General features: G+C 37.4%; 1 protein-coding gene across 1 annotated transcript; it reads left to right on the forward strand.

The window, feature by feature from the left end:
• Positions 1-716: 716 nt before the first annotated feature.
• On the forward strand, positions 717-3,664 carry LOC145047458 (root phototropism protein 3-like). Its single transcript, XM_078995728.1, has 4 exons — positions 717-1,084; positions 1,194-1,263; positions 1,386-2,615; positions 2,947-3,664. The coding sequence occupies exons 1-4, from the start codon at positions 993-995 to the stop codon at positions 3,475-3,477; spliced, it is 1,923 nt and encodes a 640-aa protein (XP_078851854.1). The 5' UTR covers positions 717-992; the 3' UTR covers positions 3,478-3,664.
• Positions 3,665-12,450: the final 8,786 nt, after the last annotated feature.

The raw sequence follows: 12,450 nt of genomic DNA on the forward strand, positions 1-12,450 counted from the left end.
GATACGAGATTTTTATGGGATAAAGGATAAGGTTAAAGTTTTAATATTATTATATTATAAATGGGTTGTACTTCAAGCTTAATAGTTTGGACGTCTTAAAAAATAATATTATTATATTCAATCTATTTATAGAAATAGTTAGATTTCTTTTATAAGTAGTAAAGATATATATATATATATATATATATATATATATATATATATATATATATATATATATATATACCGGTTCCGGCGGGTACCCAGCGGGTAGCGGTTCCTAAAAAATGAGAACCGGAACCGGAACCACTTAAGGCGGTTCCGTAACTTTAGGAACCGGAACCGGAACCGCTTAAGGCGGTTCCAGTTTCGGAACCGGCAGTTCCAAGGCGGTTCCGGTTCCGAAAGCAGGTACCCGGTTCCGATGCTCATCCCTAACCATGAACACCACCTCATTTTCTTGTTGCTTCTTGTTATAACACCACTGCAAGGGATCCATACCTGATAGTCTTAAGACTTGAGAATACGTTAAAGAGTAGGATTATATTCTAGAATATAGGAGAAATGAAAGTAGAATGCGGAGAGGCAAAAAGGTAAAGCATACTATTATACGATAATTCACGAAAGTTGAAAGTCAACCATGTAGATGATTCTACGTCATCGGTGCCTTGTATCAACAAATTTTACGCTCAACTTATAAGTTATAATGCGCTAAACACAAAACTGTTCATATACAAGATCCACAAAACGTAAATTAAAAAAGAAAAAGAAAAAAAAGACGAAGAATACTAAGATCCACAAATTCTCACTTTAGCACGTTAATATCCAAAATATCAATCATCAAAATAAATCTATCTGGTCTCTCCCAAAACAGCATATAATCTTGAAATTGCATATAAATCCCACATTTCTATGATAGAGTCATATAGGGTTTTCCATTTTTGATCATTCTTGATTATTTATAAACCCTCTCTTCTTCCACTACCTTCACTTTCTACTTTTCAGATTTCATCATGTGGGATTCAGACATAGGTGCAAGAAACTACGATAATCGACTTGTTAGTGGCGTCCAGACTGACAAGTTCGAACAAAGAGGTCAATCTTGGTATGGATCGCATAATCTTACTTTCATCGATCTCTTTTAGTCAAATTTACACTTCAACTTTTATGGTCGATCAAATTATCATATCTTATTGTTCTTGTTATCAACACAGGTATGCCATCACTGATATCCCAAGCGATTTGTTGATTCAAATTGGTGAAATTAGCTTCCATTTGCACAAGGTAGTGGCTTTACAAATCTCAAAACCATCTGAATTCTCAAGAATTTGAATATATTTATTTGTGTTCAACGGATAATTAACTCTACTACTTGTTTCTGTGCGTGATTCCTTCAAATTCCCAAGTGTCAGCTGCTTTCAAAAAGTGGAAGAATGAACAGGATCATACATGAATCAAGAGAAGTCGACATAAAGAAGGTGATTCTAGATGAGTTACCCGGTGGAACAGAGGCTTTTGAGTTAGTAGCAAAGTTCTGTTATGGATCCGTCGTTAAACTAACCGCCACCATCATCACCGGCCTCCGGTGTGCTGCTGAATACCTTGAGATGACGGAGGATCTAGAAGAAGGAAACCTGATTTTAAAAACTGAAGCTTTTATCAACTATGTTGTGTTGTCTTCATGGAAAGATTCAATCTCCGTGCTTAAAATTTGCGAAGAATTCTCTCCATGGGCGGAAAACCTCCAGATTGTAAGAAGGTGTAGCGAATCGGTAGCTTGGAAAACCTCCTCCGATCCTAAATACGTCCGGTGGCAATACACCGGAAAGCAAAATAACGATTCGAGCCCAAATAGGGACCAGGTTCTTTCTGATTGGTGGTGTGAAGATGTTTCGGTTCTTAGAATCGATCATTTTGTTCGTGTGATCACTGCGATTAAAGTAAAAGGAATGAAAGACGAATTGGTTGGATCTGCGATCATGCATTACGCCATGAAATGGCTTCCGGGGATGATCAAAGAGGGTTCATCTGGTTCAGTCGAAGAAGGCACTGGTAGCAGCAATGGCGTCGCAGCAGGTAACAGAGGCGGGCTGCATATGATCATAGCAATGAACAAAGGCGATCACTCATCGAGCCCAGAAGGAAAACGTCAACGAACGATCATCGAGAGCCTGATTAGCATAATCCCACCAGAAAACGATAGCGTCTCGTGTAGCTTTCTTCTTCGTTTATTAAGAATCGCGACCATGGTTAACGTGGCACCGGCTTTGGTTACAGAACTGGAGAAACGAATTGGGATGCAGCTCGAAGAGGCTACAATGGCGGATCTTCTGATTCCTTCTTATAACAGAAGTGAGACTATGTACGATGTCGATCTTGTTCAGCGAATTTTGGAGAACTTTTTGATTCAAGAACAGATCGAAATCTCGACCCCTGGAAGGGAACCGATGATGAAGAAAAGTTATGACATGAATGCGAAGATGAGAGTTGCTAAGCTCGTTGATGGTTATCTTTCGGAGGTTTCGAGGGATAAAAACCTATCGTTAACCAAGTTTCATGTTCTGGCTGAGGCTTTACCGGAATCAGCTAGAATTTGCGACGATGGCATATATCGTGCGATTGATTCGTATCTGAAGGTACTCTCTCGTCTTTTTCATTTTGGTAGGAAATTTCCAGACAGGAAATTCCAAATCAAAATTACCTACTTTTGATAATAATACACATATTCTAATTATTTATTAATCTATAAAATTCTATTTTGGTCTTTTGATTTTTTCTTAAATCCAAATATACTTTTTTTTTTTTGTATAAATTATTTGGTAAATATTTTTATAAAAGCTACAGTTGGTTATCAAACGTTTTGTTTACGTTTTCATGTAGAGTGTGTATGGGTTCTTTTTTGTTACATTTTTTAAATATATAGTATGATAAAAAGTAAAAACATCTTAGAGTTTGATAAATTTTCAGGCTCATCCCATGCTCTCAGAACACGAACGAAGAAGGCTATGTCGAGTCATGGACTTTCAAAAGCTCTCGAAGGACGCATGCATGCACGCTGCTCAAAACGAGAGGCTTCCACTCCGAGTTGCAGTCCAAGTCATATTCTCGGAGCAGATGAGAATTAGCAACACATTAGCAAGAGATACTCATGAGCTACACTACCAACCAATCGTTCAAAACCGAAAAACTTTACTTGATGAAACACCACAGTCGTTTCAAGATGGATGGGCAATGGCTAAGAAGGATATTGACACGCTCAAATTCGATCTAGAAACCGTGAAAACAAAGTATGTAGAGCTTCAACACGAGATGAAGAGTCTAGAAAACCGATATGATAAGGTAGCGAAGTTGAAACATCAATCGACATGGTTGAATGGATGGAAGAAATTGAGCAAAATTGCTAAAATTTCGACCTTTGAGAACATGGGAAGTGGGTCTCAGCGCAACAGTGAACAACTTGTGAAGACACCAAGAAGACGAAGGTATTCGATTTCCTGAAGTTAAACACGATCTCTTCTTTTGTGACCCACTAATCCTATCACAAATGATTTTTAAGATATCATATATTTATTTGCCAAGCAAGGCATGTTATTACGATTTAGAAAATTTTGCAATGTATTGGATATGATTGTACTTATTGGATTTGTCTGAGAAATCTGAAGACACAAATAATTACACTTTTCAATTAGTTTGATTTATAGTTTAACATTATATCAAAAAGGTGTCAATTGAAAAAATATACAATATGTTATAACACCAATTAATTTTCATGTCATTATTTCTTTTTTATTTCTTTTTGATTTATTATTTTTTGATTTATTTCTTTTCTATAATTTTTTTTATTTGTTACTTTTTTTCTGTTTTGGATCTTTTAATATTTATAAATACAAATATAAATAAATAAAACAAGTTATTTACGGTACTAAAAAATTGAAGGAATACCTACACGCTATTACGTGGGTAATTAGTTGGAAACAGGATTTACCAACACAGGTTCAACGAAATTGGTTTGTTGGAAAAGGGGTTGTGGAAACATGGTACTGACAAAATTCGGACGAAAAATACAAACCTAATACATTACACTTATATTAATACAAGTTCAATACAATAAACTATAAAAATACAAATCTAATAAGTTTACATATTCTAAATAAAATCCAATATATTTACCTATAAAAAAATCCAGTAGCCCATTACTGGCATGGAATTGAAGAAAAAGTTACCTCCACTATTATATCTACGCAAACAAATAGGTGTTTTAGATTAAAATTTGGATTTTCACATGAATTGAAGACTTAGACTTTATTTTCAATCTTGCACTTAATCCAATAGAATTAAAAAGGTAGACTGACTACAATTTCACCAAGTAATGTTAACACTTAATTTGTATTCGGTTATCATAGATGTAACATCCGACTTCTAGAAGCTTTCTATTTCTGGAATTACAGACATTAATGGACTGAATGAGGGCCCTAGGCTTCAAAGGGTTTGGGTTTTAGACCTAATTGGGTGTACATTAAGTTGGTTGTGTGATTCTAGCTTTCGGTTTGTGTTTTGGGGTCCAAGGGTATAATGGTAAAAGTGATGTTTCAAACCATTTCTTGATTTAAAGATTTTAGTTCGGAAGGTTTTAAGTCAAAGGAAAGTCGATAGAATTGATGGGATTTTTATTACCTATCTGAGCATGTAAAGAACGCCGAAAGCGGCGTTGGGACGAATAAGTTATGGCCTTTGGAAATTAGAATGGGAATGAGTTTCGACCAATACATTGGGTGTACATGTAAGCTGATTGCGATGTTTCTCTCTAGTACATTGGGTGTACTTATAGTACGTTGGGCGTACTTAGAGTACGCTAGGCCTACGCAAATCAGGGTCAAACCCTAATTTTTGGGTCTCGAACCAAATTTAAAGACCTTAACTTATTAGAAACCCTTCTTATCTTTAGCCTCCATCCACTAAATCAATTCTCTCGAAACCCTAGCCCCATTTTTGAGATCTTGAGCATTTGAGTGATTTGGAGTGTTGTTGGTGCATCTTGGACAAGAAGGAGGTCAATGGAGAAGTGTTGGTTGTCTTGAAGCTTGTAAATTCAGACCTTATTCACTTTGATCTTTCTTTCAGAGGTATAAAACTTCAATCTTGATGGTTCTTTAATTTGGATCTAGTTTTAGGTTATGTAATGAGCTTATTTGGTTCCCATGGTTTGGATATTGTGAGTAGAAGCTACTCCAGAACCTTTGAGTCTCGTTTCTATTCATTTTTTAGGTCATTAAGTTATAAAAATCGAATGTTTTGGTAACGTTTTGAAACCAAGGCTATGGTTTGGACTCCATTAAGCTATGCAAAGTCAAAAAGTGAGGAACTTCATGACTAAAGAGGTCCCTTAGAGTTAGACCTATGAATTGGATGGTTTTGTCTTTAAGCATTAAGAGCTTAAAGTTGAGTTCGGGCAGCTGAGTACTACACCGGGGTACCCTTCCTGGTACGTTGCACATAGCAGGTTTCAATTCGTTACCTTCTCTTCAATCAAGCAATACGATGGGCGTATTGAGTTGGTACATGGGGTGTATTCACTATAAGTCAATATGGGCCATTTTGGGGCCTTGGGTCTCTTGGGTTTTGTTCGATGAACTGTTAGGTCAACTATGGGAAGGGTAAAATGGTCTTTTCCCCTTAGTACGATAAAAGAAGAAGAGGACCTTTGGTAATGGGTTATCACCTTAATTTTTTTATTAGTAATAATTTTTGATATGTTTAGTGTCAAAAGCCCTTGTAGTAGCCGTGTGTGTAAGATTCGATTATCTTTATTTCGAGCCGAGTCTTCTCACATTTTTTAGCGGATCGAAGGCACAAATGTTGACCTATTGATTACGTTTATAGGATGCTAGTTTTCTATGTGATACTTGCATATGTTGTATGTATATCGGGCTGGGCCTAATGAATATTGGGCGGGGTACGATGGATACCGGGCGAGGCCAAGGAAGTTGTGAGGGGCCCGATATATGTATGGTATGTGGTATTTTAAGAAACTCACTAAGCTTCATGCTTACGGTTTATGTATAAAATGTTTCAGATACTTCTGGTTCCAAAGGATAGAGCTCGACGTTATTGCATCGCATCCACCGACATTTTGCATTTTATGACTCGATATGTACTTTGATAACTATTAATACCATTTTATACTTGATGGCTTTTGGAAATGAATCAATGAAGGGTTGCTTTTTTTGGTTTAAAAATAACGATTTTTACTTAGAATTTTGGGACGTTACAAGTTGGTATCATAACATTGTTTTTCTAAAAGAGTTTTATAAAGAAAAAGGGGGCAATGTGTGAAATCAGTTGATCTCAAGTAAGTGATTCCCATAATACCCATTCACGATGTTATGCTATATGTTATGAGAATTTCATGCTAGATTAGAGCTAAGGATCTGCCCAGGATTGCATGATAGAATGCTAATAGAGATGCATTTAGATGCCAATTAGTTGAGCTTTTAGAAACACATGGTAGAATGGATTTATGATGTTAGATATATTGTCCTGATATGTGATGCCTTGTGGTCTAAGAGGAATTGGATGTTATGTTAGATTTGGAATCAATACTAGTAGCAAGCGAACTTGAGATGTCCTCTGATTGGTTTGTGGCATGGAGTGTTAGTGCACAAATGTTGCTTGCTTTGTGCTTTGTGCGACTCTTGATGATATGGATTAACTATTAAGTGAATATGTTAACTCACATGCAGCATAGGTTAAATAATCTCAAAGTGCTTGATTTGGCCCAACTACGCAACTCTCATCTCAGTCTAACTGTTGTACAGATAAGTATTGTAGTCAAAGGATTATCTAAGCTTTGTGGCATTCGATTGTGTTCATGAAGTACTTAGCTGACATTAGTGGGAGTTCTTTAGAAACTGATGGTTAGGTGAGGTTGAGAACCTATAAGAGCCTAGGAAGTAATCTAGCGGGTTTGGATGCGCTGTGTAGTGTGTACTTGGGGTACCGGTTTGAGAAGGTGACTTAGAAGATTCAAGTTAATTTTTGAGGAAAGTACGGATATGTGTGGAAGGTAGTATTGGGCCCGTACTACTGAAAGCACAGGATCCATACTCGAATCAAGGAAGGTCATGAAAGTTCTAGGAAGCCCGTAGGATGAGGATTCTTTGGGTAAGTTCTGATTATTGCTTGGTTACTCTTAAAAATGGTGATGAGAACTCTTTGAGGAGAATTTGGTTCAAGCTCAGGTGTTGGCACTAAACCGATTGATGAGCAGATGCAGGAGTTCATCTCGTTAGAGATTACCTGCAGTATTTTGGAGCAGACTCCTATGATGATTGGTACCATCAAGGAATGGATCATGGAGACTATGGATGAGTATCTTGGGGCTTTTCGTGCCAAGATTGCAGCGGGACACTTGGGGTCTCAAACACTCTCTCATTAGGAGTTTCATGTTTGTGGAATCCCAGATTTATTTGGCGAAGAGGATCCTATTGCTAGTTCTTGATCCAAGAGTCAAAAGTGAGATATGTATCATGTATTCAGGGGGATCGATTCTCTTATTCGATTGTCACACAAGTTTCACGAACCTTAAAAGAGGAATTTCCTAACATTATTGGTCACATCAATGACAGGTTGGTCGCCAAGTTTGAGGATTAGGTTTTAGTTGTTCAGATAACTTTTGGGATAGTCATGGTGACTCGGGAGCGAGACCTTGGTTCAGAGAGGCAACTAGGAAAGAGGAAGCGGATTCATGATGTAACGCCCCGATTCTCATATATTATTATTATGGCTTTAATTTTTAAGTTTCAAGGTTTACTCGAAGAGTTGGATGCCTGACTCGTCGAGTAGCAGCGGGATTGGGCCATATGTTTAAGTGACCAACTCACCGAGTCGGAAGAGTGACTCGACGAGTTGGAATTGAAGGGTGAAACCCTAATTTCCGGGGTTTTGCACCCTATTTAAGGATTCATTAGCCTCCTCTTAGTCCCTTACAACCTCCAGAGAGTCCAACAAGCTTCATTCATGTGAGAACTTCATTCGAGTGTGGTTGAACCTTGAAAGGTAGAAGTTGTGAAGGAACTTGAAGGTCAAGTAGCTAGCAACAAAAAAACTCATGTGGATCTACAACGCCTGCCTCAGTTAGCTTCATTTGAGGTATCAATTCATGATCTTGGCCTTATTTCCTTCTAGATCTCATGTGGGTAAAGTTAGGGTTTTGCCTAATAGAGTTACTATGGTATATGAGCTAGATCTGAAGTTGCAACTTCAGATTTGAACCCTCCTTGGGATCTAGGTTCATAAAGTCTCTAGCTTGGGCATGTATGAACCCCCCTCCTTTTTAATTAAAACCCATTTCAAGTTTGGATTTTTCATTAGGAACATTTAGAGCCTTACATGCACATAAAGTTTGCAACTTTATGTGCTAAGTAAGCCCTAGGAGCTTAGATCTGCAATATGGAGTCTTTGCATGGCTTAAAAGGCACCTGTATGGATGAAGGCCCGTGTGGACTCGGCGAGTTGCATGGTCGACTCGGCGAGTCCTATGAAGATGGCCTTCAGCTCGACGAGTCACATGAGAAACTCGGCGAGTGTGATGAAGATTTTCATAACTCGACAAGTCAAATGTTTGACTCGGCGAGTTTGACGAAGATTGCATTGGGCTCGACGTGTCAGATAAGTGGCGCGGAGAGTTGGCAAGTTATACAAGGAACTTGGCGAGTAGCTGAGGGTACTCGACGAGTTGAGGTCAATATGGACTGTTGACCTTGACAGTTGACTTTGACTTTGACCAAAGGTTGACCAGTTGACTTCTGAGGGTGTTTAGATAAAGTGGATAATTATAGTAAAGGTCATTGGTGGATATAGGTGTTGGAGTTGGAGCTAAAATTGGAGGAGTTTGAGATTACTTCTGATCTATTTGCGAGGTGAGTTATCCTCACTATACCGACAGGGTCTAAGGCACCAAGGCCAACCCTTTATGGATTTTATTCAGATTATTACATGTTATGCTTACTGATTTGCATCCTGGCAGTTAGGATGGTGATGTTCTATGTTTTAATGACCCGGTTGGGTCGGTATCCTGGTATATAGGATGATGCTATATTAGTGACCTGTTAGGCTGGTATCCTGGTTATAGGATTATTGTTATACTCTATGATTTATTGATCGGTTTGACTGTTATGTATGCTAGCGTATGATATTTATCGGCACATGATTATTTGTTTGGGGATTAAGTTGAGGCGGTCCTTCTTTGTGCTGAAGGCCAACATATTCAGGGTGGTCCGGATAGACTACAGGCCCAAAAGGGACGTTAGTCAGATCGAAGGCCTGTCGAGCGGTCCGGATAGGCTGAAGGCCCTGCGAGATGGTCCAAACGTGCCAAAGGCTCAGAGAGCGGTCTAGATAGACTGAAGGCTTGCGAGGCAGTCCAGTCAGGTTGAAGGCTCATTATGCATGTTGTTATGTATTTGTTGTTATAATATGACTATAATTTTATGAGGATGATATTTTGGGGGTAGATCACTAAGCTTTAGGGCTTACAGTTTTAGTTTGCTATTTCAGGTACTTCTAGAGATCATGGCAAGGCAAATGGATGATCGTACCACTTCTCCTGTTGTTATGATTTTTATAATTTGATTCTGGGGAAAAACTCTGACATTGGACTATTTGAAAACATATTTTTAATGATTGTTGCTTTTTTTAATGTTTTGAAAAGTTTAAATTGGATTGAATTTTTGGGATGTTACACATGCTCTGACTTTGCTAACCACATCTAATCAGCTTGATGTTTCCATGCCTAATGATGGAGGCCAGAGGGGACACAACATCTTCATTAAGGGTGGAGGTAAGGATGAGCATTTGTACCAGTGGACCGGATCGGACCAGACCGTTTTTTCTGACCCCCGGGCCGGTTCTCGGTTCTAAGATTTCTATCCGGTTCGATCCGGTTTTTTTCCCGACTCAGTCCGGTTTTTACCGAGTTTAGAACCGGTTGGACATGTAATCTGTGATGTTTTTTAAACACCCATAACTCATTCGTTTTAAGTCGGATTGAGCTCCGGTTTTTTCCAACATTTAGTTTACAGTTTGTAGATGAATTTAGGCTATATTTTTGTTTATTTTGATATTATATTCACTGAGTTACAAACCTTCAAAGTAGAGCTATCAAAGCAGAAAAAATTTAGTTTTTCAGCAAGATTTTATAATCTTTAACAAATTTTAAACACCCATAATTCATTCGTTTTAAGTCGGATTGACCTCTGGTTTTTTCTAAAATTTAGTTTAAAGTTTATAGATGAATTTAGACTATAATTTTGTTTATTTTGGTATTGTATTCACTGAGTTAGAATCCTTCAAAGTAGAGCTATCAAAGCTGAAAAAATTCAGCTTTTCAGCAAGATTTTGTAATTTGTGACGTTTTTTAAACACCCATAACTCATTTGTTTTAAATTGGATTGACCTCCTGTTTTTTCCAACATTTAGTTTACAGTTTGTAGATGAGTTTAGAATATAATTTTGTTTATTTTGGTATTATATTCACTAAGTTACAATCCTTCAAAGTAGAGCTATCAAAGTTGAAAAAATTCAGCTTTTCAGCAAGATTTTGTAATATGTGACATTTTTTAAACACCCATAACTCATTCGTTTTAAGTCGGATTGACCTCCAGTTTTTACCAAAATTTAGTTTATTGTTTGTAGATGAATTTAGACTATAATTTTGTTTATTTTGCTATTATATTCTCTGAGTTACAATCTTTCAAAATAGAGCTATCAAAGCTGAAAAAATTCAACTTTTGAGTGGAAGATTAGATTAAGAGTTTATGAAGTTTGTTAGTTTGATTGATTTTAAAGTTTAAACTATGATTTTTGTTGTTACAGTAATACTTTTGTTTGTTTGTCTTAAAATTGTATAACTTTTTTTGGTGAACTTGATTTATATGTTAGTTGCTTTTATTTGGAAAATTAACTTTTGCAAATTATAATATTATACATCAATATAGATTAGTTATGCATGAAACGGAAACGTATTAATTTTGCAAGTTATAATATTATACATCAATGTAGATTACTTATACTCTATGCAATTAAACTTATACCGGTCCAAACGGGTCCAAAAACCGGAAAACCAAGACCTGGACCCGGACACGGGCACGACTCATCCGTTCCGGTCCATGGTCCACAAAATTCTCCATAACCGGTTCGATCCGAGAGCCGGTTCGGTCTGGTCCCGTCCAAATGCTCACCCCTATGTGGAGGGAACTACGAGCTTGTGCGTTGTAAGTTCAAATGTTGCAGGTGTGTTCGGAGGTCGTGTTTTCCAAGATTTCACCTTATTTTTAGGCAATTTGCTATCGTTTGCCAATTGGGGAAGCCCAAACCCCATCATCCGTGTCTTTCAGGAGGCAGACACAATACTTCAAGACCTCGTGGGTATGTATGACTTCACACATTTAAATTTCTATTGCTTATGTGAGTATGTGTTGAGACGTTATGTTTGGTTTTAGTTGAGTTCCCACCTAAGCATTGTATTTTATTTATGATTGTCTAGTTATTATTATCGAAAGATCGTCATGTGCAATTTTGCATATTGAAACTCCCGTAGACCCGAGCTCGTCAATTTAGAGATAATAGGGGTCGAAAAGGACTTTTCAATAAAAGATTACTTAGAAAAAACAATCTTAACCAAGTTGTATAATATGTCTCGAGGGTTGCATACATATAAAGAACACCGAAATTCGAGTTATAATGAAGAAGTTATGGCCCGTCGAAGTTTTACGGCAAAACCGACACGACACCGAGAGACGTAAATAGTGAATTTACGATGGAAGACTTTTTAGACTTAGTGATCTAAATAAAAATTTTAGTATACGTTAAACAGAAAACATACAAAAAAAGAACGCCCAAATCTGACTTCGTATGAAGAAGTTATGAATTTTCTAAGATTTGGCATAGTAGTGCACGACCCGAAACTCGAATTTTAGTTTGAGCGGTTTTTGGCCTACACGACCTAAATGAGAGTTGATGACCTCATTACTAGGATCTCAACGGTAAAAAGACAGATGAAAAAAGAGTCCGTATGTAGAAGTTATGAATTTTACGTCGACATTTAATAGTATAATATGCTCGTATTGTTAAATTTAAGATCGGTCAAGAACTAGCCGACGAAGTCAAAATGAAAGTTGTAGATCCTATTTTTACTTATGCATGGATATAAATAACGTCAAAAACGGAGCTCGTATGTGAAAATTATGGATTTTAAAAGTCGGAAGTGTTGTGCGAAAATGGGTGACGTGGCACAATCTTGGTCATTGCTTTCTCCCCAAGTCTTGCCACCAGATGGTGACATGTGGCACCAAGTTCAGCCATATTTCACCCTATAAATAGAACCTCTCCCACCCTCATTTTCTTCACACATTTCCTATTCTTTCTTCTCTTTACTCTCTCTCTCTCTCTCTCTAGAACCTCTCTTTAGCCCCC

This window comes from Lactuca saligna, chromosome 5, assembly GCF_052625555.1.
Source record: "Lactuca saligna cultivar CGN05327 chromosome 5, ASM5262555v1, whole genome shotgun sequence".
In the NCBI taxonomy this organism is placed as follows: Eukaryota; Viridiplantae; Streptophyta; class Magnoliopsida; order Asterales; family Asteraceae; genus Lactuca; species Lactuca saligna.

Coding starts and splice junctions, on each gene's coding strand:
- LOC145047458 (XM_078995728.1), top strand. CDS start 993: ATGTGGGATTCAGACATAGGTGCAAGAAACTACGATAATCGACTTGTT. Junction 1,085..1,193: donor GAACAAAGAGGTCAATCTTG/GTATGGATCGCA, acceptor TTATCAACACAG/GTATGCCATCACTGATATCC. Junction 2,616..2,946: donor CGATTGATTCGTATCTGAAG/GTACTCTCTCGT, acceptor ATAAATTTTCAG/GCTCATCCCATGCTCTCAGA.